We start from the raw sequence: 25,815 nt of genomic DNA, 5'->3' as shown, positions 1-25,815 counted from the left end.
TTATACTTACTGTAATATATTAGCGAGGCTGAGGCAGGAGTAACATGCAACCAACTTTATTCTTGTACCGGACATCTTACACTAGACTCCAGAAACAACTTCCGGGTTCGGTAATACCCATGCATCAGTATCCAAATGTCCATAAGGATGGTTCATACACCACATCATCCCCTTTCTTAAGTGAAAATTACTTAACTCAACTCTTTGATATAATCAGAATTAATTGTACCAAAAATTACTTCAACAAAGACTGAATAACAACAGCAACTACTAGTCAGCAGATTTAAATAACAACTAAACATAACTTCCACTGACTCAGTTAAACATCGCATTTATACCAACATTTAAACTATTAAATTAAATGCATACTGTTGTGAAGGACCCCTCGGAGACAGGACTGGTTTAACAGGTTTTATTCTGAACAGAGTAACTGGCTGAAGCAGGAGTCTTTATGATCTCGAAGGTCTTCAGAAGTCCAAGTTGACAGCTTGGGGAGTCGGGACCGGGACTGGGAAGTGGAAAGGTTCAGCGTGCTTGAACGAGGTCTGACGGAGACTGGTAGGAGAACTGGAGCTTATAAGTCCTGGAGCTGGGATTACTTGCAGGTGTGCTTAATTAGTATTCTGGAGAGGGAGAGCGGCGGTGATTGGCAGGAGCAGGTGTAGCAGAGTCTGGTGCAACGGTGACACATACGTACTGAATGTTTAATACGGTCACAGAATACAGTAAATTACTGCAGATATCATTTAGGTGGTTTAATTACAACGTTTGAGCACCTAAGGATCACAGACAGAGACTCTGGCGAATGGACCGTTTGGGGCTCAGGTGAGCAAACAGTCTGAGGCTCCGAGCAGTCCCAAGCTGTGTCACGTTCAGCGTCATCCGCCTGCTCAGTCAACAAGCTTTTATCCCTTGCGTTAGGCACTGTTGTGACTCGAGCTCACAGCTGATCAGCGTGGCGTCTATGTCGTTTCTCAGAATCCTGCTCTCTCACTTTGTATGACACTGGGCCAGTACATTTGGTCACTAACCCTGGAATACACTTGTGGTCTCCTCCCACTGTGCTACACAGGTACACAGCATCAGCCGCCTGGAAAGGACTGTCCACAGCTTTGCTATCATGGAGGTCCTTCTGGTGATACTGGCATTTGCGCCCCAGTTCCCAGGTGCACGGCTGAAGGAAGTCCAGCCTTGTTCGGACATTTCTGTGCTAAAATAAATCTGCTGGAGATTGCCCGGTTGTGGAGTTAGGTGTCGTCCGACACTTTAGCAAGAACAGCAAGATCTTATCCTCAATGCTCAAGGACGTGTGCGCAAGTTTCTTTAAACTTGTTTTGTATGTCTGTACATATCTCTCGGCCAGACCGTTAGTCGCCGGGTGTCCAGGAGCGCAAGTGGTGTGTAGAATGCCGTTCAGTTTGACAAAGGACTGAAACTCCTCTGACATGAAGGTGGTGGCATTATCAGTCACCAGCTGTGCTGGAAGGCCAAAAGCAGCAAACAGTCTTTTGAGTCTGGTAATAGTTGCTTTGGACGTCACCTGTGACATGCGAAACACCTCTAACCACTTGGTCTGAGAGTCCACAACAATCATGTTGTTCAGAAACGGTCCTGCAAAGTCTATGTGTAGCCTTTTCGAGGATCCCCCCGGAAACTCCCACGGATGCAACATGACTTGTTGTGGCATTTGTTGGTCAAACTGACAAATCTCGCATGCTTTACAAATCTGCTCCACATCCAAGTCAAGGTTGGGCCACCACACATATTTGCGGGCTAAGGTTTTTGTTCTGATGATGCCATGGTGCCCTGTGTGAATTTCATTTAGTAATGTCTCAGTTTTGAAGGTACGATGACTCTGGTTCCCCACAACACACAGCAATCCTCTCTCTGTGGATTGCTCATTTCTTTTTGTGTGGAAAACTTTCAGATTCTCTTCAACCTGTGCCGGCCATCCCTCCATAATATACTTATACACACGCGACAACTCCTTGTCCGTGCTTGTTGATGTGGCAACTTGTGTGGCGTTTAGCGGTGCTGCCTGGAAGTGTTCGGTCATCGATGAGTGGATTATAGCTGAAGTCACGGCTGTCCCCGTGTCACTGGTTTCTGGCAACAGGCATCTGGAAAGTCAGTTCGCATTGCTGTGTTCCTCAGATTTGCGGTAAGTTATATGATAGTCATAAGCTGATAAGATAATTGCCCACCATTAGATCAGTGCTGCCACGAGCGTAGGCAAACTCTTATGTTCTCCAAACAGCGTTAACAGGTGGTCCGTGACCAAAAAGAAAATGTCTGCCACATAGGTGCTGATGGAACTTCTTAACCCCGTAAATCAGTGCCAGAGCATCTTTTTCGATCTGAGAATATTTTTTCTCGGCAGGGGCCAGCATTCTTGAAGCACAAGCAATCGGACGTTCCTCGCCGTTCGGTAGGGTGTGTTGAATGACTGCACCTAGTCCACAAGCAGATGCGTCACAAGCTAAGGTGAGCGATAAACTGGGGTCATAGTGCACTAGTACCTGATCACTAGTCAACAGCTGTTTACACTTATCAAAAGCATCTTGTTCCACCCCCGTCCACATCCATGTTCCCTGTTTCTTTAACAGTTTGTACATTTGTACAGTGGTGCCAACACTGTGGTTTGCTGGGGAACAAATCTTCCATAACAATAATTCACTAGCCCCAAAAAAGCCTGAAGCTCTTTGACATTTGTGGGGGCTGGTGCTTCCTGTATGGCTCTCAGTTTGTCTTTCGACGGGTGGACACCCCGCACATCCAACACATGTCCCAAATACTGAATTTGAATTTTTCTGAACTCACATTTTGCGCCTTTCTGCTGTCCACTTTCCTGGAGGCGTCACATAACACTTTCAGGATTGTGAAGGTGCCCCTCCTCAGAACGACCCATAACCAGCACGTCATCCAGGAACACAACCACAGGCAAGTCTTTCATCAAATTTTCATTAATCTTCTGGAAAGTTGCAGGTGCAGAACTGATTCCAAAGGGAAATCTGTTGTAAACAAACAGCCCCTTGTGTGTGTTAATGGTGGTGTATTTCCTTGATTCGTCATCCAGTAACACTTGCTGATAAGCTGCCGCCAAGTCGATTTTTGAGAAGATTTTCCTTCCACTGAGGGTTGCTAACAGTTCTTCTAAACAAGGTAGGGGGTAGCTATCTGTTTCAACAGTTTGATTTACGGATACCTTGTAATCCCCACATAAGTGCAGAGATTTATCTTTTTTTTCCACAGGCACTATTGGTGCTGCCCATTCACTGTGCTTTACAGAAGAAATGATGTTTGTTTCCTCTGGACTCCAGAGCTCCTCCTCCACTCGCTCCTTCATGGAAAAGGAAAGGGGTCTGTGTTTGCAAAATTTGGGAGTTATTTCAGGTTTAACGATGATGGAGGCTTTAATATCTTTTAAAGTTCCCAACTCTTCTGTGAATACTTCAGAGTATGTCTCCAGCACATCGTTAAGTGTTTTCCTCTCATGCAAATGCTTGATCTGTTGCCAGTTTAAGTTGAGGCATTCAAGCCAATTTCGACCTCAAAGAGTCGCTTTATTTCCTTTAACAACTAACAGTGGCAAATCTTTTGACTGTCTGTCATGCACTACTACACTACTACAGTTCCATCACCTTAAGTGGAGCTGAACATATTTAATCTTTTCATTAGGAAATATAAATTATATAATGTTTGCATTGAACAAGAAAATTACTAAATTACTCTTTTTATATATATATATATATTGTGGTGATGGACAAACAGCAGAGGAAAGCCGTTGTGGTTGACATACCAAGCAGTTGCAACATCAGGAAAAAGGAACTTGAGAAACTGGAGAAATACCAAGGCCTGAAAGAAGAACTTGAGAAGGCCTGGAAAGTGAAGGCAACAGTGGTGCCCATGGTCATCGGAGCACTCGGGGCAGTAAGCTCCAAACTGGAAGAGTGGCTACAGCAGATCCCACGACAAACCTCAGACATCTCAGTCCAGAAGGGTGCAGTCCTAGGAACAGCAAAGATACTGCACAGAACCCTCAAGCTCCCAGGCCTCTGGTAGAGGACCCGAGCTTGGATGGATGAGAGACCGCCCATGGAGGGTGAGGGGACAATTTTATATTATATTTATATATATATATATATATATATATATATATTGTTTGTTTTTTTTTTTGTTTTTTTTTTTTTGGTCCAAAGCATAATTTGTTCCACTTTAAATGCAGCATGAGGTAAATATGTGAACAACTAAGAAACTCTTCTTGTAAAATTTTGTCTGCTTTTAAATGACAAACCTGGTTATTTACAGAATGTAACATCTTGTCTTTTTATCTCCATAAACTGCACAAGTCTCACTCTCATAGTGACTTTTGAACATTTAATTTTGGGATTTGTACAGAGAGTTGATCTCCCAAAACTCTGACTAGACATTTAGAATTTTTTTCAATCCCAGATCCATTTGCTGGTGTGTTACACAGCGCCATAAAGCAAAATGCAACTGACATGTGATGGTCTGTGCTAGAAGAAAAAATGAAAAAAAGTATAGTTAAGTGCAGTTTCTCACTGCCATCCTGTGGAAATTTAGGGGATGCAAAGTCCACATTTATTGGGTACTTTTGTTGTATTTTTTATATTTTGTGTGTGTGTTTAATTATTGAACAATGACAATGGACTTGGTCCAAGAACGATGGTAAAACTGCCCAGCTTACTTGTTGGTCCTGGACTGAGATGGTTAACAGTTGGTCAGTGTCATACTGAACCACTTCCTGGAGTAAAAAGGCCAGTAAGAGACCCTGCCATTTGGTGAGAAGACATTAGGCTGCCACCACCCCTAAAACCACTGCCAGTGGGCCAGTGAGTGGCTAAATGGCAGTGGCAGTAGAGGAGTCAGATTTGACTGCAGCTGGATTGTAAAATCTAACTGTTTAATAGTTATAAATTTAATTTCATATATAAAAGATGAAAACGCTCCTCATCTCCTGTCATTTCTCATTCATTCATTTTCTTTAATGCTTATTCCAATTCAGGGTTGTGTCAGAGTTCATCCTGGACAAGTTGCCATTTTACAATAGGGGCCAACACAGAGAGACAGACAAACAACCATTCATGCTTACACTCACTCCTCATCATCTCTCAGTCTTTAAATAAAGTTAGGGGGAAAAACATGTATATCCTCCATCATCTTTTCAAAATCATGTTTAAATGATAAGTCTTTGTGAGACAAAAGTTGATAATGATCTATAGTCTACTTCTCTCCCTTTTAAATGGCTGGGGAGTGGTGTTTAGAATAAAGGGTAGAATTACAATTAAGATCCAGACTAAAATTAGATGTAATCAAATGTTACAAAATATGTGATAAAAACTATTCTTGGGATCTGTATAATTTACTCTTCATTGGTCACTATTCTGCGTGGATGCTGCATGGATACTTATCCTGTTACTTGCTTTGGTAAAATAATCATTTATTGAAACAGTTGGAGTCAAGATATAAAAACGTTGCACAAAAAGTAAAGAAATTTGTTGTTAGTTGATTATTTCTCTTCTGTAATAAAACCAATTGCTGTTTAATTATAAATCATTAGAAAGCATGATTAGTCACCTTTACAACAAAGTATAACTGGTAAGGACTGTTTCTGTGGTATGAACACTGTTAAACATGTGGGTACTACCCCACCAAAAAATGTGCCAAAATCCCCTGTAATATTTTTATGTTGGTGATCTTGTTTTAATTTAACTGGTGGATTCAATAATTGTACTCTCCCACTGCAATACAGAAACGAACAACACATAATGGTCAGTTTTTGGCAGCTCCCCCTTATGCATTATGTCACCAGCCTGGTCACATGTTGCTGTAGGATGGTATCCCATTCCTCTAACAGTAGTTGTTGGAGGTCAACAACCAGTGTGGTTGTGTTGGTCACTGTAGGAGCAACAGCACGCCCTTGCTGATCCCACAAGTGTTAGTTTGGGTTAATCTCTGGACTAACGGTATTGCTCATTCCACAGGAGCACGGTCCTTGCAAGTTATACCTGTAAAGGTTGCAAAGTGACTAGCCAGGCATTTCAATAATGTATAATAAAATAATTGGCATGATTAAAGGGGAGAAATAATCGGCCAAGCCTTAATTTCCTTACTTGCTGTGCTAAGTTTAGATGATGTCAGTGAGCTTTATCACTTCATGTAAGACTTCAGAGGAGCAACAACAAACTAGTAATGAATCAAGTTTCCATAACTCTGTGCAAGAAATGTCATGGATTGTGGAAGCTGAAGATGAGGAAGTGAGACCAAAATGCTGGACTGAAACACCAGAAGCAGATGGAGGTTTAACTAAACCAAAGCCACAACTGTAGACGAGACCACACAACACACAATTAGCTGAATAAAAGTAACACCTGGAGCATATATACAGAAGGACTAATTACAAAAGAAGAAGCAAGTGTGTGTGAGAATTAGTGAAGGGAAGCAGGAAACAAGAAGTAAAGCTCAAAGAATACACATGAGAAAAACAAAATAAAACAGGAAGACAGAAATAACAAAATGTCAAAAAAAAAAAAACAAGAAACAAAACTTGAAAATATAATAAACAGCTACAGAAGAAAACCGGCAGGTCATGACTGGAAATCTGTCACTTAAAGGGAAGTTATGAGACCAGGCTGCAACTATTTGCCAGATTAGCTGCAGAATGAGATCATGGGCTGTGTGGGGGTCATGTTCGTCATTTTCTGGTTGTACTTTTTTGTTGTGGTTCTGGTTTTTGTCATTAGTTTCTGTTTTGAGATCATGGTTTGGGTTTTTTCCTTGTGTGCTCTGTGGTTTCTGTTTCTGCCTCATTAGAACACCTGGTCTAATTACTCATCCACTTCACCTGTTCCCCATTACTCCCTCCGTATATATATGTCCTTGGTCTTCAGTCACTCCTTGTCAGATCCTCTTATGTGGTCATATGCGGTACATGTTGTATGGATTATCTCTGTCTTGTGTGGTTCCCTGTCTTGAGTTTTGGGAAATAAACCTTTCATCTGCACCGATTCTGCCTTCTGCCCTGACTGCTTGCAACTGGGTCTTCACCTCCACCGCAGTTACAGCAAAGACATGGAGGCAATATGCAATGTTCTTGGCTTGGAATGGATAGGCAGCAGGAGTATTTAAATATTTGTCTTGGTTTTCTGTTTGAGTGATATTTTGAGGAACAGACAGCCAAGAAACTTTGATCCTGGGCTTTACCTTTTTATAGGCGATCTTCATCGCATGCAACCTGCCCTTCAGCTAGTGCTCAAAGTAGAGATGGGATTTATGGCTCTTTGAAGGGAGCCGGATCTTGAGGAGTCGTTCTTTTCAAAGAGCCATTCAAAAGACTGGTTTGTTCTTACAATATCTTACAAAATTTCATAATATATGAGAATGGCAAACAATCCAAACATGTACCTGTATAAAATCTACAAGATTTTTAAAAATTATAGGAAAATATAGATTTTAAAAAAAGGATAAACCTGAGCAGTCAGTGCAAATTCTAGTAAATCTTTTAGATAGAACTCACAGTATTTGTTTCCGGACAATACTCTCTGCCCATAGATGCTACTCACGAATGGAGCATGGTGGACATCAGACTTCTATGATGTCACAACTGTGATGAAGGTGGTGTAAAAAAATGTGTATATAAAAAGAATGGCTCGCAAATTAACAGCTTCACAGCTGTGACCCGGTTCCCATTGTTAATTTAAAAGACCCGTTCAAATGAATCGATTCGTTCATGACGTCACATCCCTAAAGCCTACAATATCGACGCACTTAAAATGCTGGAGCGGCTGGCTTGACGGCAGTCTGTTCAGTCGTTCTGTCACAGGTAAAGCGAAGAAATGGAGGCAATATTCAGCGTTCTTGGCTTGGAGTGGTTGGACACCAAGAGTATTTTGATATATGTCTTTCTGCTACTGAGTAATATTTTGAAGAACAGAAAACCGAGAAACTTTCCTCCTGGTCCGCATGCTCTCCCTTTTATTGGAGCTCTTCATCGTCTTCAACCTACCAGACTTCACCTGCAGCTGACAGAAGTAGGCTACAGTATGATTCCTTACAAAAGTGTGAATAATTGCCATATAGTAGTTTTTCTTTTTTCTTTAAGTGTTGAATAAACATATGTCTGCTTCTTAAATGTGCTAATTTACCTCGCACATCATTTCTTGCGTTAAACAAAACTGAGTAAAACTGTACTGAAGCGTATCAAAGTTTATAGTAAAACTACGTCAAAAATGTGTAAATCTAATATGATTCTGTGGGTTTAGAAAGTAATTGTAAATCCCTCAGTTATTGTATTGCATTTCATGATGATCATGAAAATCACACTGAAGCTTCCAGAGGCATGTGTGATCAAAAGTTATGCAAAACTTTCTCAAAGGAGAAAGGGCATGGCCTCAAACTTTGATATCTCGCCATGACAGACAAAACTGATATATCTTACATATCAAACAACCTATCTTCACCAAAATGCCCACGAATGATGTCATTTCCATGCTGACCACATCTACATGTCCAAATGTTGTCAACGCCATAGCCCCGCCCCCTGGAAAAAGGAAGTACCACATTTTTTACATTTCAAAACCTAAAAAACCTACTCAAACTCATCAATATCATTCTTGGAGACCTCATGATTGAAAATATCACAATCTCCTTACACCATCATGATTAAAATGGCTGCCTGTGAGGTTTTAGTCCCTCGCCATCAAACAGGAAGTAGCTATAACTCTGGACTCGGTTGTCCAAAGGATGTGATAGTTGGCAGGTTTTATTAAAGTCCCAACCTGAACATGTTACTACATGAAAAAACACTATAGCGCCACCTAGTGGCCATGTTGATATCTGCGGATCTTAAAACCATGCTTTTGTTTGTATATATTTCACACAATTGGTAGGAACATGGTCATGAACACTTCTGATGTCATTATTGGGCCCATTGATGTATGAGATGATGGTCAGTGGGAGACAATGAAAACCAAAGGCAGAAAACATGGGGACGAGTAAGCATATGGCTGCCAGCCAGAGTGAGCTTGCTTGGGGAGGGAGGCTGCCGGCTGATGGGGCGGTGCAATAGGCCGGAGCGGCGCCAGAGGTGCGAGGGCCTTCATCGCTGCTTGCAGCTTTAATTTCTTTTGTTTTCTTAAAATATTTTAATCTAAAGTGTCTCTCAAATTTTATTTCCCACATGGTCTTCATTGTGTTGAGAGCAGAGAAATCATTTCCATAGAGAGGAGGCTTTGCATCATCAGCTGATCCTCCAGAGAACTGAGAAGGTTTATAGTCCTGTGAGTTCAACACTGCAGGACTCAGATCTGTCAGTCAACACAGCAGAAAGCACAACCACCATGACTCTCATCACCATCCTCATCTGGACGCTGACCTGCTGCTGTTTTACAGGTTCATTCACTCAGCAACATTTCAAACATGATGTGCTGCCTTTTCTCTCATTTCTTTCTGCTGATAAATGAATGATGTGTTTTGTCTGCAGGATGCAGCGGTCAGGTGACTGTGACTCAGCCTCCGGTAGTGACTTTTACTCCAGGATCCACTGTTACGCTCAAATGTACAACCAGTCAAGCTGTTTACAGATGGGATGATGGTGATGGGGATCTGTTCTGGTATCAACAGAAATCTGGACAGCCTCTAAAGCTCCTGATATACTTCGTGAAAAAGCTTCATACATGAACACCACCTCGGTTTAGTGGCAGTGGAAGCAGCTCTGATTTCTCTTTGACCATCAGTGGAGCTCTGGCTGAAGATGCTGCAGTTTATTACTGTCAGAGTGTACACAGTGGCCCAGTGTTCACACAGTGATTTGTAGTGGTACAAAAACCTCCTGCAGTCAGACTGCAGACACACTGAGCTGTTACAGCAGGAACTGACTGCAGCTGCTGAAGAGGAAGAGACTCGGACTCAGACCACTGAACACAGAACTCACAGTAACATCACCAAGCATGAAATACATTCACATGCATTTTCAACAATGTTCATATTTATAAAAGCAAGTCATAAATCTGCTTTGTTTCCAGATGGACCCCTTTAAATCAACACATCATTTTACTCCAACACCATGAAAACAACAAAAACAACAACAAAAAAAAAATCAAAAAGAAATTTACATCAGTAATTAGTTTTTTTTTATCTGAAAGAAGAAAATAAAAATTGTCTCTAACATTTTCTTAGATGAACCTCATATTAAAATAACACTATATTACACTTAACTTAAAGCTGTGAGCTGCCATGAGATTTCTGTGAATTGTGGAGAAAAAAATCAGCTGGTTGATCACATCAGACATTGAGGCTCTACACTGAAATTAAATAAGTTTATGATATTTAGTGCTGCCAGCCTTGTGTGTCTTAGTAAGTAGTAGTAGTAAGTCTAAAAACATCCAACAGCATTGGAAATGAAATGAACTTACAAAAATTTAATCTTAGGGCCGTCAAAAACTTAGTTACAGCTCTGCATTAAAACACACTCTGCGCCATTACAGGGCCGTACGCGGTGGTGTGTCACACACAGGGATGGACTGACCATCTGGTATACTGGGCATCTTCCCAATGGGCCGATGTGATTTATTGATCATTTATTGATCTGACTGGTCCATAACATTCAGTAAATCGGTAGCCAAACTATCCCTGGGTTGGGCCACTCAATTTTTTAAGCCCCACCCCCTCTCGCTGTGGTCCCTGTGCCTGTGTAAGTCCAACCTGATCCCACAGAATTACATGAAATAACCAAAAGGTTTCAACATTTATTTAAGTCTTTATTTCACATATTTCTGTGAGATCAAGTTGGAAAAAAACATACATCACAGAAATGATCAGAATAATTGAAAACATGTTTATTTTTCCTGTTGATCAGGTCGTAGAAAGGTTTGAACCACCCGTCTTGATTGGATAGAAAATTCCTTCTAACTGAGGCCAATCAGTTAAGCTGAGGTATTTACATGATGTATTTTTACTCTGATTGGACCTTTGATCGGATAAAAAAAAAATCTCCATATAAACGCATCTGATGACAAAGTATCTAAACCTCTTACACCTTTGTTGCCTTCCTGTGTAAAATGTTCTACATGTGTTATCTAACACGTGGAGGAAGATGACAACTAAATGAAAACAAGGCTGCTCAGAACAAGTCAAATTTTAACTTGGTTGATGTTCAGTCTTGATAAAGTTTGTTCATGAGATAGAAAAAAAACAGATTTACAGAAGCAGATAAAAGTAATTTGTATTTTCTCTTCTATCAATAAACTTCAGAAATAACCAGAATGAGCTTCAAGAGATGATGATCTCTAAAATCAAACCATTGAGTTTCATGACAATATGTAATAACTGTGTTAGTCCACAGCAGAAAATGCAGCAGTTTCACAACAAACATTCAAAAACTTTAAATTTACCGTTTTTTTTGTTTTGTTTTCTATTGTTTTCTTTAATTTCCACTATTGTTTTATCTCCACATCTGTCAAAATCATCAAAGTTGTGTCATGCCTATGTCTACCTTTCATAATCATACTTTATCATTTTGTCATTCTGTCACGTCTACTGAAAAACTGTTAAACTATCATATTTTCATGGATCCACAAACATCATGTGTCAACATTTACCTACAAATTGTAAATTTCTTACTCTTTGCTTTAATGAAACTGTGATAAATTTAAACTTATTCTCCTGTACCATGTTAAAAACACTCATTAGGGGTTGGGGGCTGGACAGTGGTGCTATAACATGGTCTGTTATTCAAGAGAACCAAGTTTGAGTCCCAACTGGTCCAATGTTCTCCATGATCTCTTCATTTGGACTTTACTGTCACTGTTGGTCACATTTAGACAATTAAAAAATGACATGGTTCAGTATAGATAAATACACTGTTAAATGTTTTCATCACATCACCTAAACAAAACTACATGAAATGGAAAACATGGTCATCTAATCATGTCTTCAGCTTTATTGCAGCACTACAACGTTGTAGAGGACAAACGTCCACATTTCTTGTGAAACTGTCACTGTCGTCTCAACTAAGCAAAGTTTTTTCTGTTTCACTAAAACAGGTGTGTGTTTGCCGTGGTGAAAGTGTTTTGCATGATTTTAAGCTTCTCTGCTCCTCACAGTTTAAGTTCCTCTGTCACAGAGAGTCTGAACCGTTTTCATGCTCACACACTGAAACCTGCATCAGGATGATGTTTCCAATAACTTTGACTGTTATGTTGGGTTTTCTGTGTCAGAGTGAGACATTTTCTTTCACTATTTTTCCTCTTTTTCAAATTTCTACAATTGTTAGAATAATTCTTGTTCTTATTTGGTCTAAGACTGTGTTTTGTCAGCTTAATGTTCTTTTTCTCATTTCAGAGTCGTCTGCCGACAATTTTCTGACTCAGGCTGATAAATCCAAGTCTGTCAGTGTTGGAGGGACTGTGACCATCAGCGCCACAGGGAGTTCAAACATTGGTGCTGATCTCAGTTGGTACCTTCAGAAACCTGGACAGCCTCCTAAACTTCTTATACACACAGCTTCAACCTTGTTCTCAGGAACTCCGTCTAGATTCAGAGGCAGTAGATCTGGTTCTCAGTACACTTTAACCATCAGTGGTTTCCAGGCTGAAGATGCTGGAGATTATTACTGTCTGGGTGAACATGGTCGTGGCGTGTTCACACAGTGATTCAGAGCCGTACAAAAACCTCCTTGAGTCTGACTGAAGGCTGCAGGTGCAGAGAGTTGATGAAGAGACTGTGATGAAGATAATTGGTCCAGTGAACACAACACAACAGTCATCAAGCAGAAACACAGTCAAACTAAATAAAAGTGAAAAATCTTCCATGTTATGACATGTAGCTTTTAATTAAATACTCATGTTTGAATCCTGTATTTTGAAGATCAGGACTGTTATGAGTCTCATTACAGAAACAAATGTTCAACAGTATCTCCATGGTTTTGTGTTTACCCGAATTTTACAGCCAAACAGGAAAAATCAATTTTCTTAACACAATAAATACATTATTATAGCGTTTTCAAGTTTATATTTTATTTAGATTTTAGGAAAGTGTTTGTAGAAAGCAGATGACTAAAAACCAAAGAAACATGTTCTGTTCACATGTAGTTTTAGTAACGCACATAAAAGTTTTCTGTTTTCTGGTTCTTGATATAAAAACTGCAACAAGATGATGTTTTTATCAGCTGTGATTGTCGTCGGGATTTCTGAGCCAGAGTGAGAAGATTTTTATTTTTCTGAATTTTCTTTATTTCATTAGGAAAATAATTCTTGATTTTCTTTGATGGAAGACCAAATTGTTTTTTATGATTTTCCTCAAATTATAATTTATCCAAATCACCTGATCTTGAGGAGTTTTCAGACTCAGACTGATAAATCCAAGTCTGTAAGAGTTGGAAGGACTGTGTCCATCAGCACCACAGAAATTTCAGATATACATGATGATCTCAGTTGGTTCCTTCAGAAACCTGGACAGTCTCCAAAATATCTAATATACAGAGCAACCTTTAATAATTTTATTTTTAACCAGTAATTTACAACAAAATGTGAACAAATCAAACTGTTTCATATTATATATATATTTACTATGAACTAATGATCAAATAAGTAAATAGGTTGGTTCATACTAATTGTTGCTATTTGCTTGATAAAAGTACATTGGCATGAATTTATGCAAAATACTGAGGATTTTGGGAAACAATGTGATGAAATTGTGAGGTTTGAAACAGATTAAATGAATAATGTGTTGTTCAGAGACTGCAGGTGGAAATCAGCAGCGTTGCTAAAGCCTGGTACCAAACATGTTTCTCTTTGAGGTAAATGTATTGCTGTTCATGTCCCTGTCAAAGGAATAAATTCACATTCAAATAAATACAAAGACAGTGATTTATTTAAAGCCGTTGTTGTTTGTTACAGTCATACATTGAGGAGTAAAAAGTACAACATGACTAAGATTAAAGCAGTTAAACATAAAAATGCTGAAGAAAAGCCACCAGTTTGATGACAGATTAGAAGAGAGCAGATCTGAATCTTCATCCAGATCTTCATGGAAGCAGCAGCATGACATCCAGACAGGAAGTGCTGCTGAAGCTTTACTCTGAGCAGCGGTCAGGCTCCAGAGTTTGAGTGACAGGACTCTGTCCATTCTGACTGGCCTCACAGCTCACTGAGCCCACCTTCCTCCACTGGTCTGCAGGGAGGCTCAGGGTGCTGCTCCAGCTGTAGAGGCCGTCCCTCCCCAGGACCTCCTGGCTCTGTGACACCCCCGAGGACCTGCTGCTGCCCCCCACCTTCCAGCCCAGACTCCAAGTGGAGGGGAAGCCCCCAGTGGACAGACACACCAGTGTGACACTGCTCTGGTTCTCCTCCTCTTTGGAGGGAGGGAGGACGGTCAGGGTGGGCCGCACCACACCCACTGGAGGAGAGAGGAGGAGGAAAGACTCAGAAATGAAGAAGAATGCTGATAAAAGATCTAAAATAATAAATAATAATGATTATTGATCTTCATATGTGTCTCCTCCAGTGTGACAGTGAATAACTCGTCCCTGTGATGATTTTCTCATGTTTAAACTGACAGAGCTGAAACACGAACACAGCTCAAAGTTTGGCATCTGTCTCTTTCACTTCCTTTAAACTACATGGAAAATAAATGAACCATGAACACAATGTCGAACAGTATTTACTGTATTTAAAGCAATTTTAGAAAACATTTTAACCAGAAATATAAATGAATTTTGACATGAGGAAAAAAAATGATAATGTAGATGTCAGAAGGTAAAGTTGACAGATTCTTTCTTTTAATGTCTCTATACTGAATTCAAAATAAGAAAATGCAAGTTCAAAGAAAATTGTCTAAACAATATTAAGAATAAAAACATGTTTTCCTGATTCTACAACACACGTGTCTACATCCCTGAAAGAATATTGATCTCTGCATCTTCTCAGACTGGGAGATCAGCTTTGTTCTATACAAAGAAAAAACTTACAAACTATTTATAACCAGAGAATTTGTTGGTATTAAATCAATAATATATAGAAAATGATGTATTCAGTACTTTTTTAAAGAAATAAAATATTTCTGGTACTTACAGTCAACGATGAGTTTGGTTCCTCCACCAAAAGTGTACCACAGTGATACAAACTCATTAAGTGGCCGTACAAAAACCTCCTGCACTCTGAACAAACATCATTCCACTGAAAATCAACTTAATCCAAGTTAAAATTTCACAATTTCTAATTTAGTTCATTTCCACACTGATAACTTAAAGTTTGTGCTAATTTAAATAGCTTTATTTGATTTTATTTAAACAGATTCAGAATAACAAAGCATTTATTCTCCTGTACTACATTTACATGTAAAATATTTGCTGTAAAACTTTGAAAACATGTAAAATATAGATGTTTTTAAAAATCTTACTTTTTAAACAATAACAATAGGTTTGCAACAGTCCATGTCACTAATAAAATACACAAAAATGGAAAGTAAAAAGACACATACCAACCACAGTGAACCATTTTAATCCAACTACTGAAAATATTCAGTTGTATTTTAATATATGTCCTTCCTTTCCATGAAGATCATAGATGCATTAAATCCAGTAAAACAGTATTTCTCATGAGTTTATGTCCCACATGGTCTTCATTGTGTTGAAAGCAGAGAAATCATTTCCATAGAGAGGAGGCTTTGCATCATCAGCTGATCCTCCAGAGAACTGAGAAGGTTTATAGTCCTGTGAGTTCAACACTGCAGGACTCAGATCTGTCAGTCAACACAGCAGAAAGCACAACCACCATGACTCTCATCACCATCCTCATCTGGACGCTGACCTGCTGCTGTTTTAGAGGTTCATTCACTCAGCAACATTTCAAACATGATGTGCTGCCTTTTCTCTCATTTCTTTCTGCTGATAAATGAATGATGTGTTTTGTCTGCAGGATGCAGCGGTCAGGTGACTGTGACTCAGCCTCCAGTAGTGACATTTACTCCAGAATCCACTGTTACTCTCAAATGTAGGACCAGTGAGCCTGTTTATATCTGCAATAGTGCTGACTTGTGTATATTCTGGTATCAGCACATACCTGGACAGCCTCCAAAGCTCCTCATTAGACATTTGAAAACACTTCATACAGGAACACCGTCTCGGTTTAGTGGCAGTGGAAGCAGCTCTGATTTCTCTTTGACCATCAGTGGAGCTCTGGCTGAAGATGCTGCAGTTTACTACTGTCAGAGTGTACACAGTGGCCCAGTGTTCACACAGTGATTTGTAGTGGTACAAAAACCTCCTGCAGTCAGACTGCAGACACACTGAGCTGTTACAGCAGGAACTGACTGCAGCTGCTGAAGAGGAAGAGACTCGGACTCAGACCACTGAACACAGAGCTCACAGTAACATCACCAAGCATGAAATACATTCACATGCATTTTCAACAATGATCATATTTATAAAAGCAAGTCATAAATCTGCACTGTTTCCAGAAAGATTGCTCTAAATCAACACATCATTCTACACCAACACCATGAAAACAACAAGAAAAGAAAAGAAAATCAAAAAGAAATTTACATCAGTAATTAGTTGTTTTTATCTGAAAGAAGAAAATAAAAAATGTCTCTAACATTTTCTTAGATGAACCTCATATTAAAATAACACTATATTACACTTAACTTAAAGCTGTGAGCTGCCATGAGATTTCTGTGAATTGTGGAGAGAAACATCAACTGGTTGATCACATCAGACATTGAGGCTCTACACTGAAATTAAATAAGTTTATGACAATTTTTGCTACCAGCCTTGTGTGTCTTATTCTCAGGGACAGATCTCCAGGGGGGCAAAGGAGGACAACTGCCCCCTCTCTTACATCTTGCTCCCCCACCTGCTCCCCTCAACTTTTATGTCCTTAAATTATACTTGTAAAATCACAACACCTGTAAGTCTAAAAACCTCCAACACCATTGAAAATGAAATGAATTTACAAAAATGTAATCTTGGGGCCGTCAAAAACTTAGTTACAGCTCTGCATCAAACACACTCTGCCCCATTACAGGGCCGTACGCGGTGGTGTGTCACACACAGGGATGGACTGACCATCTGGTATACTGGGCATCTTCCCAATGGGCTGACATGATTTATTGATCATTCATTGATCTGACTGGTCTATAACATTCAGTAAATTGGTGACCCAACTAACCCTGGGCTGGGCCACTCAAATTTTTAAGCCCCACCCCCTCTCGCTGTGGCCCCTGTGCCTGTATAAGTCCAACCTGATCCCACAGAATTACATGAAATAACCAAAAGGTTTCAACATTTATTTAAGTCTTTATTTGACATATTTCTCTGAGATCAGGCTGAAAAAACATAGACCACAGAAATTATCCAAATAAGTGAAAACATATTTATTTTTTCCTGTTGATCAGGTCGTAGAAAGGTTTGAACCAGCCATCTTGATTGGATAGAAAATTCCTTCTAATTGAGGCCAATCAGTTAAACTGAGGTATTTACATGATGTATTTTTACTCTGACTGGACCTTTGATCAGATAAAAAATGCTCCATATAAACGCACCTGATGCCAAAGTATCTAAACCTCTTACACCTTTGTTGTCATCCTGTGTAACATGTTCTACATGTGTTATCTAACACGTGGAGGAAGATGACAACTAAATGAAAACAAGGCTGTTAAGAACAAGCCTTGTATACTAATAGATATATATATGTATATATATATATATATATATATATATATATATATATATACATATAAGTTTATTAACCTCCATGAGCCGCGACCTTATCGTGGTGGAGGAGTTTGTGTGTCCTGATGATCCTAGCAGCTATGTTGTCGGGGACGCATGCCCCTGGTAGGGTCACCCATGGCAAACAGGTGTCTAGGGGAGGGACCAGACGAAGCGCGGCTCACACAACCCTTATGATGATGAAAAAACAAGGACCAAGGTTTCCCTTGCCCGGATGTGGGTCACCAGGGCCCCCCTCTGGAGCCAGGCCTGGAGGTGGGGCACAGAGGCGAGCGCCTGGTGGCCGGGCCTTTGCCCATGGGGCCCGGTCGGGCTCAGCCCGAAAGGGAGACATGGGCCTCTCCTCCCGTGGGCTCACCACCTACAGGAGTGGCCATAGGGGTCGGGTGCATTGTGAGCTGGGCGGCTGCCAGAGGCGGGGACCCTGGCGGTCTGATCCTCGGCTGCAAAAGCTAGCTCTAGGGACGTGGAATGTCACCTCTCTGGCGGGGAAGGAGCCTGAGCTGGTGCGCCAGGTTGAGCGGTTCCGGCTAGATATAGTTGGACTCACCTCGACGCATGGCTTGGGCTCTGGAACAACTGCCCTCGAGAGGGGCTGGACCCTCTTCCATTCTGGAGTTGCTACCGGTGAGAGGCGCCGAGCAGGTGTAGGCCTGCTCATTGCCCCCCAACTTGGCGCCTGTACTAGGGGTTTACCCCGGTGGATGAAAGGGTAGCCTCCCTCCGTCTTCGGGTGGGGGGACGGGTCCTGACTGTTGTTTGTGCCTATGCACCAAATAGCAGTTCAGAGTACCCACCCTTTTTGGAGTCCTTAGGGGGGGTGTTGGAGAGCACTCCTTCTGGGGACTCCCTCGTTCTGCTGGGGGACTTCAGTGCTCACGTGGGTAATGACAGCGAGACCTGGAGGGGCGTGATTGGGAGGAACGGCCCCCATGACCTGAATCCGAGTGGTGTTTTGTTGTTGGACTTCTGTGCTCGTCATGGATTGTCCATAACGAACACCTTGTTCAGACATAAGAGTGTCCACATGTGCACTTGGCACCAGGACACTCTAGGCCGCAGTTCGATGATCGACTTTGTAGTCGTGTCGTCGGACTTGCGGCCGCATGTCCTGGACACTCGGGTGAAGAGAGGGGCGGAGCTGTCAACTGATCACCACCTGGTGGTGAGTTGGCTCAGATGGTGGGGGAGGATGCCGGTCAGGCCTGGCAGGCCCGGCAGGCCCAAGCGTGTTGTTAGGGTCTGCTGGGAACGTCTGGCAGAGTCCCCTGTCAGAAAGAGTTTCAACTCCCTTCTCTGGCAGAGCTTCAACCATGTCCTGGGTGAGGCGGGGGACATTGAGTCTGAATGGGCTGTGTTCCGTGCCTCTATTGTTGAGGCTGCCAGCCGCAGCTGTGGCCTTAAGGTCGTCAGTGCCTGTCGTGGCGGTAACCCCCGAACTCGTTGGTGGACACAGGCAGTAAGTGATGCCGTCAAGCTGAAGAAGGAGTCCTATCGGGCCTTTTTGGCCTGTGGGACTCCAGAGGCAGCTGATGGGTATCGGCGGGCTAAGCGGAGCGCGGCTTCGGCGGTCGCTAAGGCAAAAGCTCGGACGTAGGAGGAGTTTGGAGAGGCCATGGAGAATGACTTCCGGACAGCTTCGAGGAGATTCTGGTCCACCATCCGGCAGCTCAGGAGGGGAAAGCAGTGCTCCGTCAACACTGTGTACAGTGGGGATGGGGGGCTGCTGACCTCGACTCGAGAAGTTGTGAGGCGGTGGGGGGAATACTTCGAAGACCTCCTCAATCCCACCAACACGTCTTCTGATGAGGAAGCAGAGTCTGGGGTAGCTGGTGCTGGCTTGCCTATCTCTGGGGCTGAGGTCGCTGAGGTGGTTAAAAATCTCCTTGGTGGCAAGGCCCCGGGGGTGGATGAGGTCCGCCCGGAGTTCCTTAAGGCTCTGGATGCTGTAGGGCTGTCTTGGTTGACACGCCTCTGCAGCATCGCGTGGACATCAGGGACAGTCCCCCTGGACTGGCAGACTGGGGTGGTGGTCCCCCTCTTCAAAAAGGGGGACCGGAGGGTGTGCTCCAACTACAGGGGTATCACACTCCTCAGCCTCCCTGGTAAAGTCTATTCAGGGGTGCCGCAGAGGAGGGTCCGTCGGATAGTCGAACCTCGGATTGAGGAGGAGCAGTGTGGTTTTCGTCCCGGTCGTGGAACAGTGGACCAGCTCTACACCCTCTTTGGGGTCTTTGAGGGGGCATGGGAGTTTGCCCAACCAATCTACGTGTGTTTTGTGGATTTGGAGAAGGCATTTGACCGTGTTCCCCGAGGACTCCTGTGGGGGGTACTCCGGGAGTATGGAGTGCCGGACTCGCTTGTAAGAGCTGTCCGGTCCCTGTACGACCGGTGTCAGAGCTTGGTCCGCATTGCCGGTAGTAAATCAGAATCGTTTCCAGTGCGGGTTGGACTCCGCCAAGGCTGTCCTTTGTCACAGATTCTGTTTATAACTTTTATGGACAGAATTTCTAGGCACAGCCGAGGTGTGGAGGGGATCCGGTTCGGTGGCCTCAGGATTGGGTCTCTGCTCTTTGCGGATGACGTGGTTCTGTTGGCTTCATCGGGACGTGATCTTCAGCTCTCACTGGAGCGATTCGCAGCCGAGTGTGAAGCGGCTGGGATGAGAATCAGCACCTCCAAGTCCGAGACCATGGTCCTCAGCCGGAAAAGGGTGGAGTGCTCTCTCCGGGTCTGCGATGGGGTCCTGCCCCAAGTGGAGGAGTTTACATATCTCGGGGTCTTGCTCACGAGTGAGGGAAGGATGGAGCGGGAGGTCGACAGGCGGATCGGTGCGGCGTCCGCAGTGATGCCGGCTCTGCATCGGTCTGTCGTGGTGAAGAGAGAGCTGAGCCAAAAGGCAAAGCTCTCGATTTACCGGTCGATCTACGTTCCTACCCTCACCTATGATCATGAACTGTGGGTAATGACCGAAAGAACGAGATCTCGAATACAAGCGGCCGAAATGAGTTTCCTCCGCAGGGTGGCCGGGCTCTCCCTTAGAGATAGGGTGAGAAGCTCGGTGATCCGGGAGGGGCTCAGAGTAGAGCCGCTTCTCCTCCACATCGAGAGGAGTCAGATGAGGTGGCTCGGGCATCTGGTTAGGATGCCTCCTGGACGCCTCCCTGGTGAGGTGTTCCGGGCATGTCCCACCGGAAGGAGGCCCCGGGGCAGACCCAGGACACGCTGGACAGACTACATCTCTCGGCTGGCATGGGAACGCCTCGGGATCCCTTCGGATGAGCTGGTGAATGTGGCCGGGGAGAGGGAAGTCTGGGTTTCCCTGCTTAGGCAGCTGCCCCCGCGACCTGATTCCGGATAAGCGGAAGAAAATGGATGGATGGATGGAAGTTTATTAAGGGGAGAAAAAACATATACATATATGTTTTTTCTCCTCTTAATAAACTTAAACTTCAAGAGAAGATGGTCTCTTGAATCAAATCACATGACAATATGTAGTAACACTTTTTTTTTCTGTTTCACTAAAACAGGTGTGTGTTTGCCGTGGTGAAAGTGTTTTGCATGATTTTATGCTTCTCTGCTCCTCACAGTTTAAGTTCCTCTGTCACAGAGAGTGTGAACCATTTTCATGCTCACACACTGAAACTTGCATCAGGATGACGTTTCCAATAACTTTGACTGTTATGTTGGGTTTTCTGTGTCAGAGTGAGACATTTTCTTTCACTATTTTTCCTCTTTTCAAATTTCTACAATTGTTAGAATAATTTTTGTTCTTATTTGGTCTAAGACTGTGTTTTGTCAGCTTAATGTTCTTTTTCTCATTTCAGAGTCGTCTGCCAACAATTTTCTGACTCAGGCTGATAAATCCAAGTCTGTCAGTGTTGGAGGGACTGTGACCATCAGCGCCACAGGGAGTTCAAACATCGGTGCTGATCTCAGTTGGTACCTTCAGTACCTTCAGATGCTGGAGATTATCACTGTCTGGGCTTTCATGGTGATGGAGTGCTCACACAGTGATTCAGAGCCGTACAAAAACCTCCTTGAGCCTGACTGAAGGCTGCAGGTGCAGAGAGTTGATGAAGAGACTGCGATGAAGATAACTGGTCCAGTGAACACAACACAACAGTCATCAAGCAGAAACACAGTCAATCTAAATAAAAGTGAAAAATCTTCAATGTTATGACATGTAGCTTTTACTTAAATACTCATGTTTGAATCCTTTATTTTGAAGATCAGAACTGTTATGGGTCTGATTACAGAAACAAATGTTCAACATTATCTCCATGGTTTTGTGTTTACCTGAATTTTACAGCCAAACAGGAAAAATCACTTCTAAAATAACAAGCAAGGATATTTTCTTCATAGTTAATCTATACATAATATATAATTGTTTGTAGACCTCTTATTGGCTGTTGGAGAAATGTGATAAATTAGATTTAAATCACATTTAACTCATGATGTAATGACATAACAGTTTTCAATGTATTTCCCATTATAGCTTTTCAAGCTAATATTTTATTTAGATTTTGGGAAAGTGTTTGTAGGAAAAAGATGAATAAAAAATTTAAAAAACGATTCTGTTCACATGTAACGTATTAATGCACACAAATGTGCAATTATGAAATATATTTTAAAATTCCATTTAAAAAACTTATACGGAAACATCTGAAATTATGATATCGGATCAATTATTTTTTCATTTTTTTCATTGTATTGTAATATCAGTTTAATTACTGATTAAGAAAATGTTGCTGTTAACTGAATTACAGATGTTTAATATCCATTAATTATGCGTTTGATATTATAACAATAACTCCCAATAGAAAGATTCAGAACAAGCTTTATTAGCAAACAATGATCGACAACATACACACTCACGTCCAGCTGCTGAGATGCACATTTTACTCTGTAAGTTGTTGTTATCACCACTTTACAGCAGTTTGTTCTGTGTCACACAAAGCTTTAGTTTCTTCTCCAAACATTAAAACTCATATTGATCAGAGCAGCAGGTGTGTTCCACCTGCTCCCCCACACACAGCTGCTGTCCTGGGCTTCGGTCGGCTCCTCTAGTCCACACACTGGCTCCTGTGGAGGAACTGGGTCTGTCTGTGGTCATGATGGAGGACCTTACAGGAGAACAGCTCTCCTTTCATCCAGCTCTCCTTGCTCAGGCTCAGGATGCTGCTGCTGCTGTAACGTCCACTCTTCTCCTCCTCTGAGCTGGTCAGGACCCCCTCTGTCACCTCTGTACCGTCCACCTCCCAGCTCACCACGGCTCCCTGAGGAGAGTAGCCGGTCAGCAGGCAGGACAGCGTGGCCGAACCCTCAGAGATCTGCTCAGAGGAGGGGGGAAGCAGAGAGACTGAGGGCCTGACCATGGGGCCAGCTGGAGGGGAGAGCAGAGACACACAAGGAGCAGATTAACTTCTAATGTAGGACAGACAGCTGGACATGAGACACGTATGATACATGACAGAGACCAACATCACTGTGGATTAACTGAATGGCACTGTGATCCCACAGAGGACAGAAGGAGGAAGATGGGAGGACATGAAGGTTTTATAATGAACACATATGTATAACTTCATTTAAAGTTTTCATGTTGTCACAATGTTTGTCTCATGAAGAAATTTGACTAAAACTGATATAAACGACACAAGTTAAACCCATGTTATAACAATTAACTTCATAGCTGTCACTTTAAAAGTTTTGATGGAGAAATGTCTGCAGATAAAATCTCACATCTGTCCGTTTCACTTCCTTCTCAAACTAACGAACTGTAAAACTCAAACTATATTTATAATAAAACTGATTAAAACCATTTTTTTGCTCCTAAATTTAACCTCATTATATTTTGTATTCAACAACTTGAAAGTTTAAAGTGAAAAATCTTACACGCATAATTATGTGTATTTCCAAAACCAACTAAAGATGTAAACATATTTTATGAATCAATATTCAGCTATAAAAGAATATTCAAATAATATAATTACTTTTTCTACCTAAATTTTTCTGTTTTTTAGTCTATTTAAGCTCAGCATGAACTATCACTGCATGAATATGACGTGTTTTTACTGTTTTCAATGCAAACTGAAGATTTTAGCAACAAACCACAAATAACCAAAAACATCTAAGAGGATGCAAAATATTCTAAATAAATTTTAACAGGTTCTGAGTCAGCATATTTAAAAGATATTTGTTTAAACAGAAGATAAATGTTGGTACTTACAGTGAATGATGAGTTTGGTTCCTCCACCAAAAGTCCACCACAGTGATACAAACTCATTAAGTGGTCGTACAAAAACCTCCTGCACTCTGAACAAACATCTGTTCACTGAAAATCAACTTTATTCACATTAAAACTTCACTGTTTACTATTTATTCACCATTTATAATGATTTAGCTCATGTAGCTTTAATCTAACATTTTTAATTGTATTGTAGTATTTTAGATTGAAGAGACAGAAGTTCTTTGTTTTAACATTTATATGAAATTAAAATTATATTAATATGAAATATCTAAAACATATCTCCAAATAGATTAATTAATGATATTTTAATAATAATTAGGAACATAAGAAGTATGATCTAACAATATTAAACAGTAATACATTTTCAAAAATAAAAATAAATTCATACCAACCACATGAACCATTTTAATCCAAATGCTGAAAATAATTAGTCATTTTATATATTTCCTTTTGTTCTCTTAAAATATTTCTTTCTAAAGTGTCTCTCAAATTTTATGTCCCACATGGTCTTCATTGTGTTGAGAGCAGAGAAATCATTTCCATAGAGAGGAGGCTTTGCATCATCAGCTGATCCTCCAGAGAACTGAGAAGGTTTATAGTCCTGTGAGTTCAACACTGCAGGACTCAGATCTGTCAGTCAACACAGCAGAAAGCACAACCACCATGACTCTCATCACCATCCTCATCTGGACGCTGGCCTGCTGCTGTTTTACAGGTGTGGATAATTTTGAACATTTAATTTCATGTTTAATTTTCTGTTTCCAAATTTTCTGTATTTTTTATTTTATTTTTTTTTTACAGTTATAAGTGGTCAAGCGACTGTGTCTCAGCCGTCATCCATCACATCATCAGCTGGTGCCACAGCCACACTGACCTGTAACACCAGTCCAAAAGTTTACACTTGGTCAGATGGAGCCAGTAAAGTGAACTGGTATCAGCAAAAAGCTGGACAAGCTCCTAAGCTGCTCATTTATAATGGTATTCACAAACCATCAAGTGGTGGCGTTCCAGAACGTTTTAGTGGAAAAGGGAATGGTGTGGATGCTGTTTTGACCATCAGTGGAGTTCAGGCTGAAGATGCTGCAGTTTATTACTGTCAGAGTTTACATGATGGCCCAGTGTTCACACAGTGATTTGTAGTGGTACAAAAACCTCCTGCAGTCAGACTGCAGACACTGACTGCACCACTAGAGCTCACAGTAACATCACCAAGCACCATGTACATAAGAATACATTTCTTTTTAATATTATATTGATTTTATTATTTATACACTGAGCTGTTACAGCAGGAACACATTTATCTTTAAAGTAATTTTATTTTATTTTTCTACATTTACTAAATGAACAACAATAATGGACTAAATTTATGTGGTGCCTTTCTGTTCAGGGCACTCAAAGCTCTTTACATTGATTACATCGAATCCATTCAGTCCACATTCACACACTGGTGGTGGTAGAAAGTGGTCATTTCTCAGTATAGATTAATACAAACTTAAACTTGTCACTTTCTGGGCTCCAAAATATCCTGTAATAAATTTATTCTTATTTTTCTGCTGCAGATTGTAAGATTTCCATTTTCCATTAATTCAAGTAGTGAAAGATGTTGCGCAACTCTTATTTTTCAGTGTTGCTAATGAGGAGGTTGGATGCAGAACAGTTACACCATCAGTTTGACCCAATATTGAACTAAAACATCAATTTTTGACCCATTTTTAGTTTGGTTATGGTCAGGTATAAAAGCATGTGTGCTCAAGTTTAGATACAGAAAAATGGTTAAGGTTGGAATTTTAAAAAAGAACAAAACATTGTTTTGCTT

General features: G+C 41.4%; 1 pseudogene and 2 gene segments (V, D, J or C); all 3 read right to left on the bottom strand.

Moving 5' to 3' along the window:
• Nucleotides 1–940: 940 nt before the first annotated feature.
• Nucleotides 941–3,346, bottom strand: LOC121631612 (annotated as a pseudogene).
• Nucleotides 3,347–13,911: 10,565 nt separating this feature from the next.
• Nucleotides 13,912–15,183, bottom strand: LOC121631611 (the record flags this gene model as incomplete). The annotated part of the segment is given in 2 exon segments: nt 13,912–14,415; nt 15,090–15,183. Coding segments are annotated over 2 exon segments (417 nt in total), but the record flags the coding sequence as incomplete, so codon positions are not given.
• Nucleotides 15,184–22,571: 7,388 nt separating this feature from the next.
• LOC121631610 lies at nt 22,572–24,403 on the bottom strand. The segment is given in 3 exon segments: nt 22,572–23,135; nt 23,979–24,083; nt 24,388–24,403. Coding segments are annotated over 3 exon segments (441 nt in total).
• Nucleotides 24,404–25,815: the final 1,412 nt, after the last annotated feature.

The sequence above is a fragment of the Melanotaenia boesemani genome, chromosome 20, assembly GCF_017639745.1.
Source record: "Melanotaenia boesemani isolate fMelBoe1 chromosome 20, fMelBoe1.pri, whole genome shotgun sequence".
Lineage (NCBI taxonomy): Eukaryota > Metazoa > Chordata > Actinopteri > Atheriniformes > Melanotaeniidae > Melanotaenia > Melanotaenia boesemani.
The sequence above is the reverse complement of the archived record's forward strand: the minus strand, read 5'-3'. Positions and strand labels throughout refer to the sequence as shown.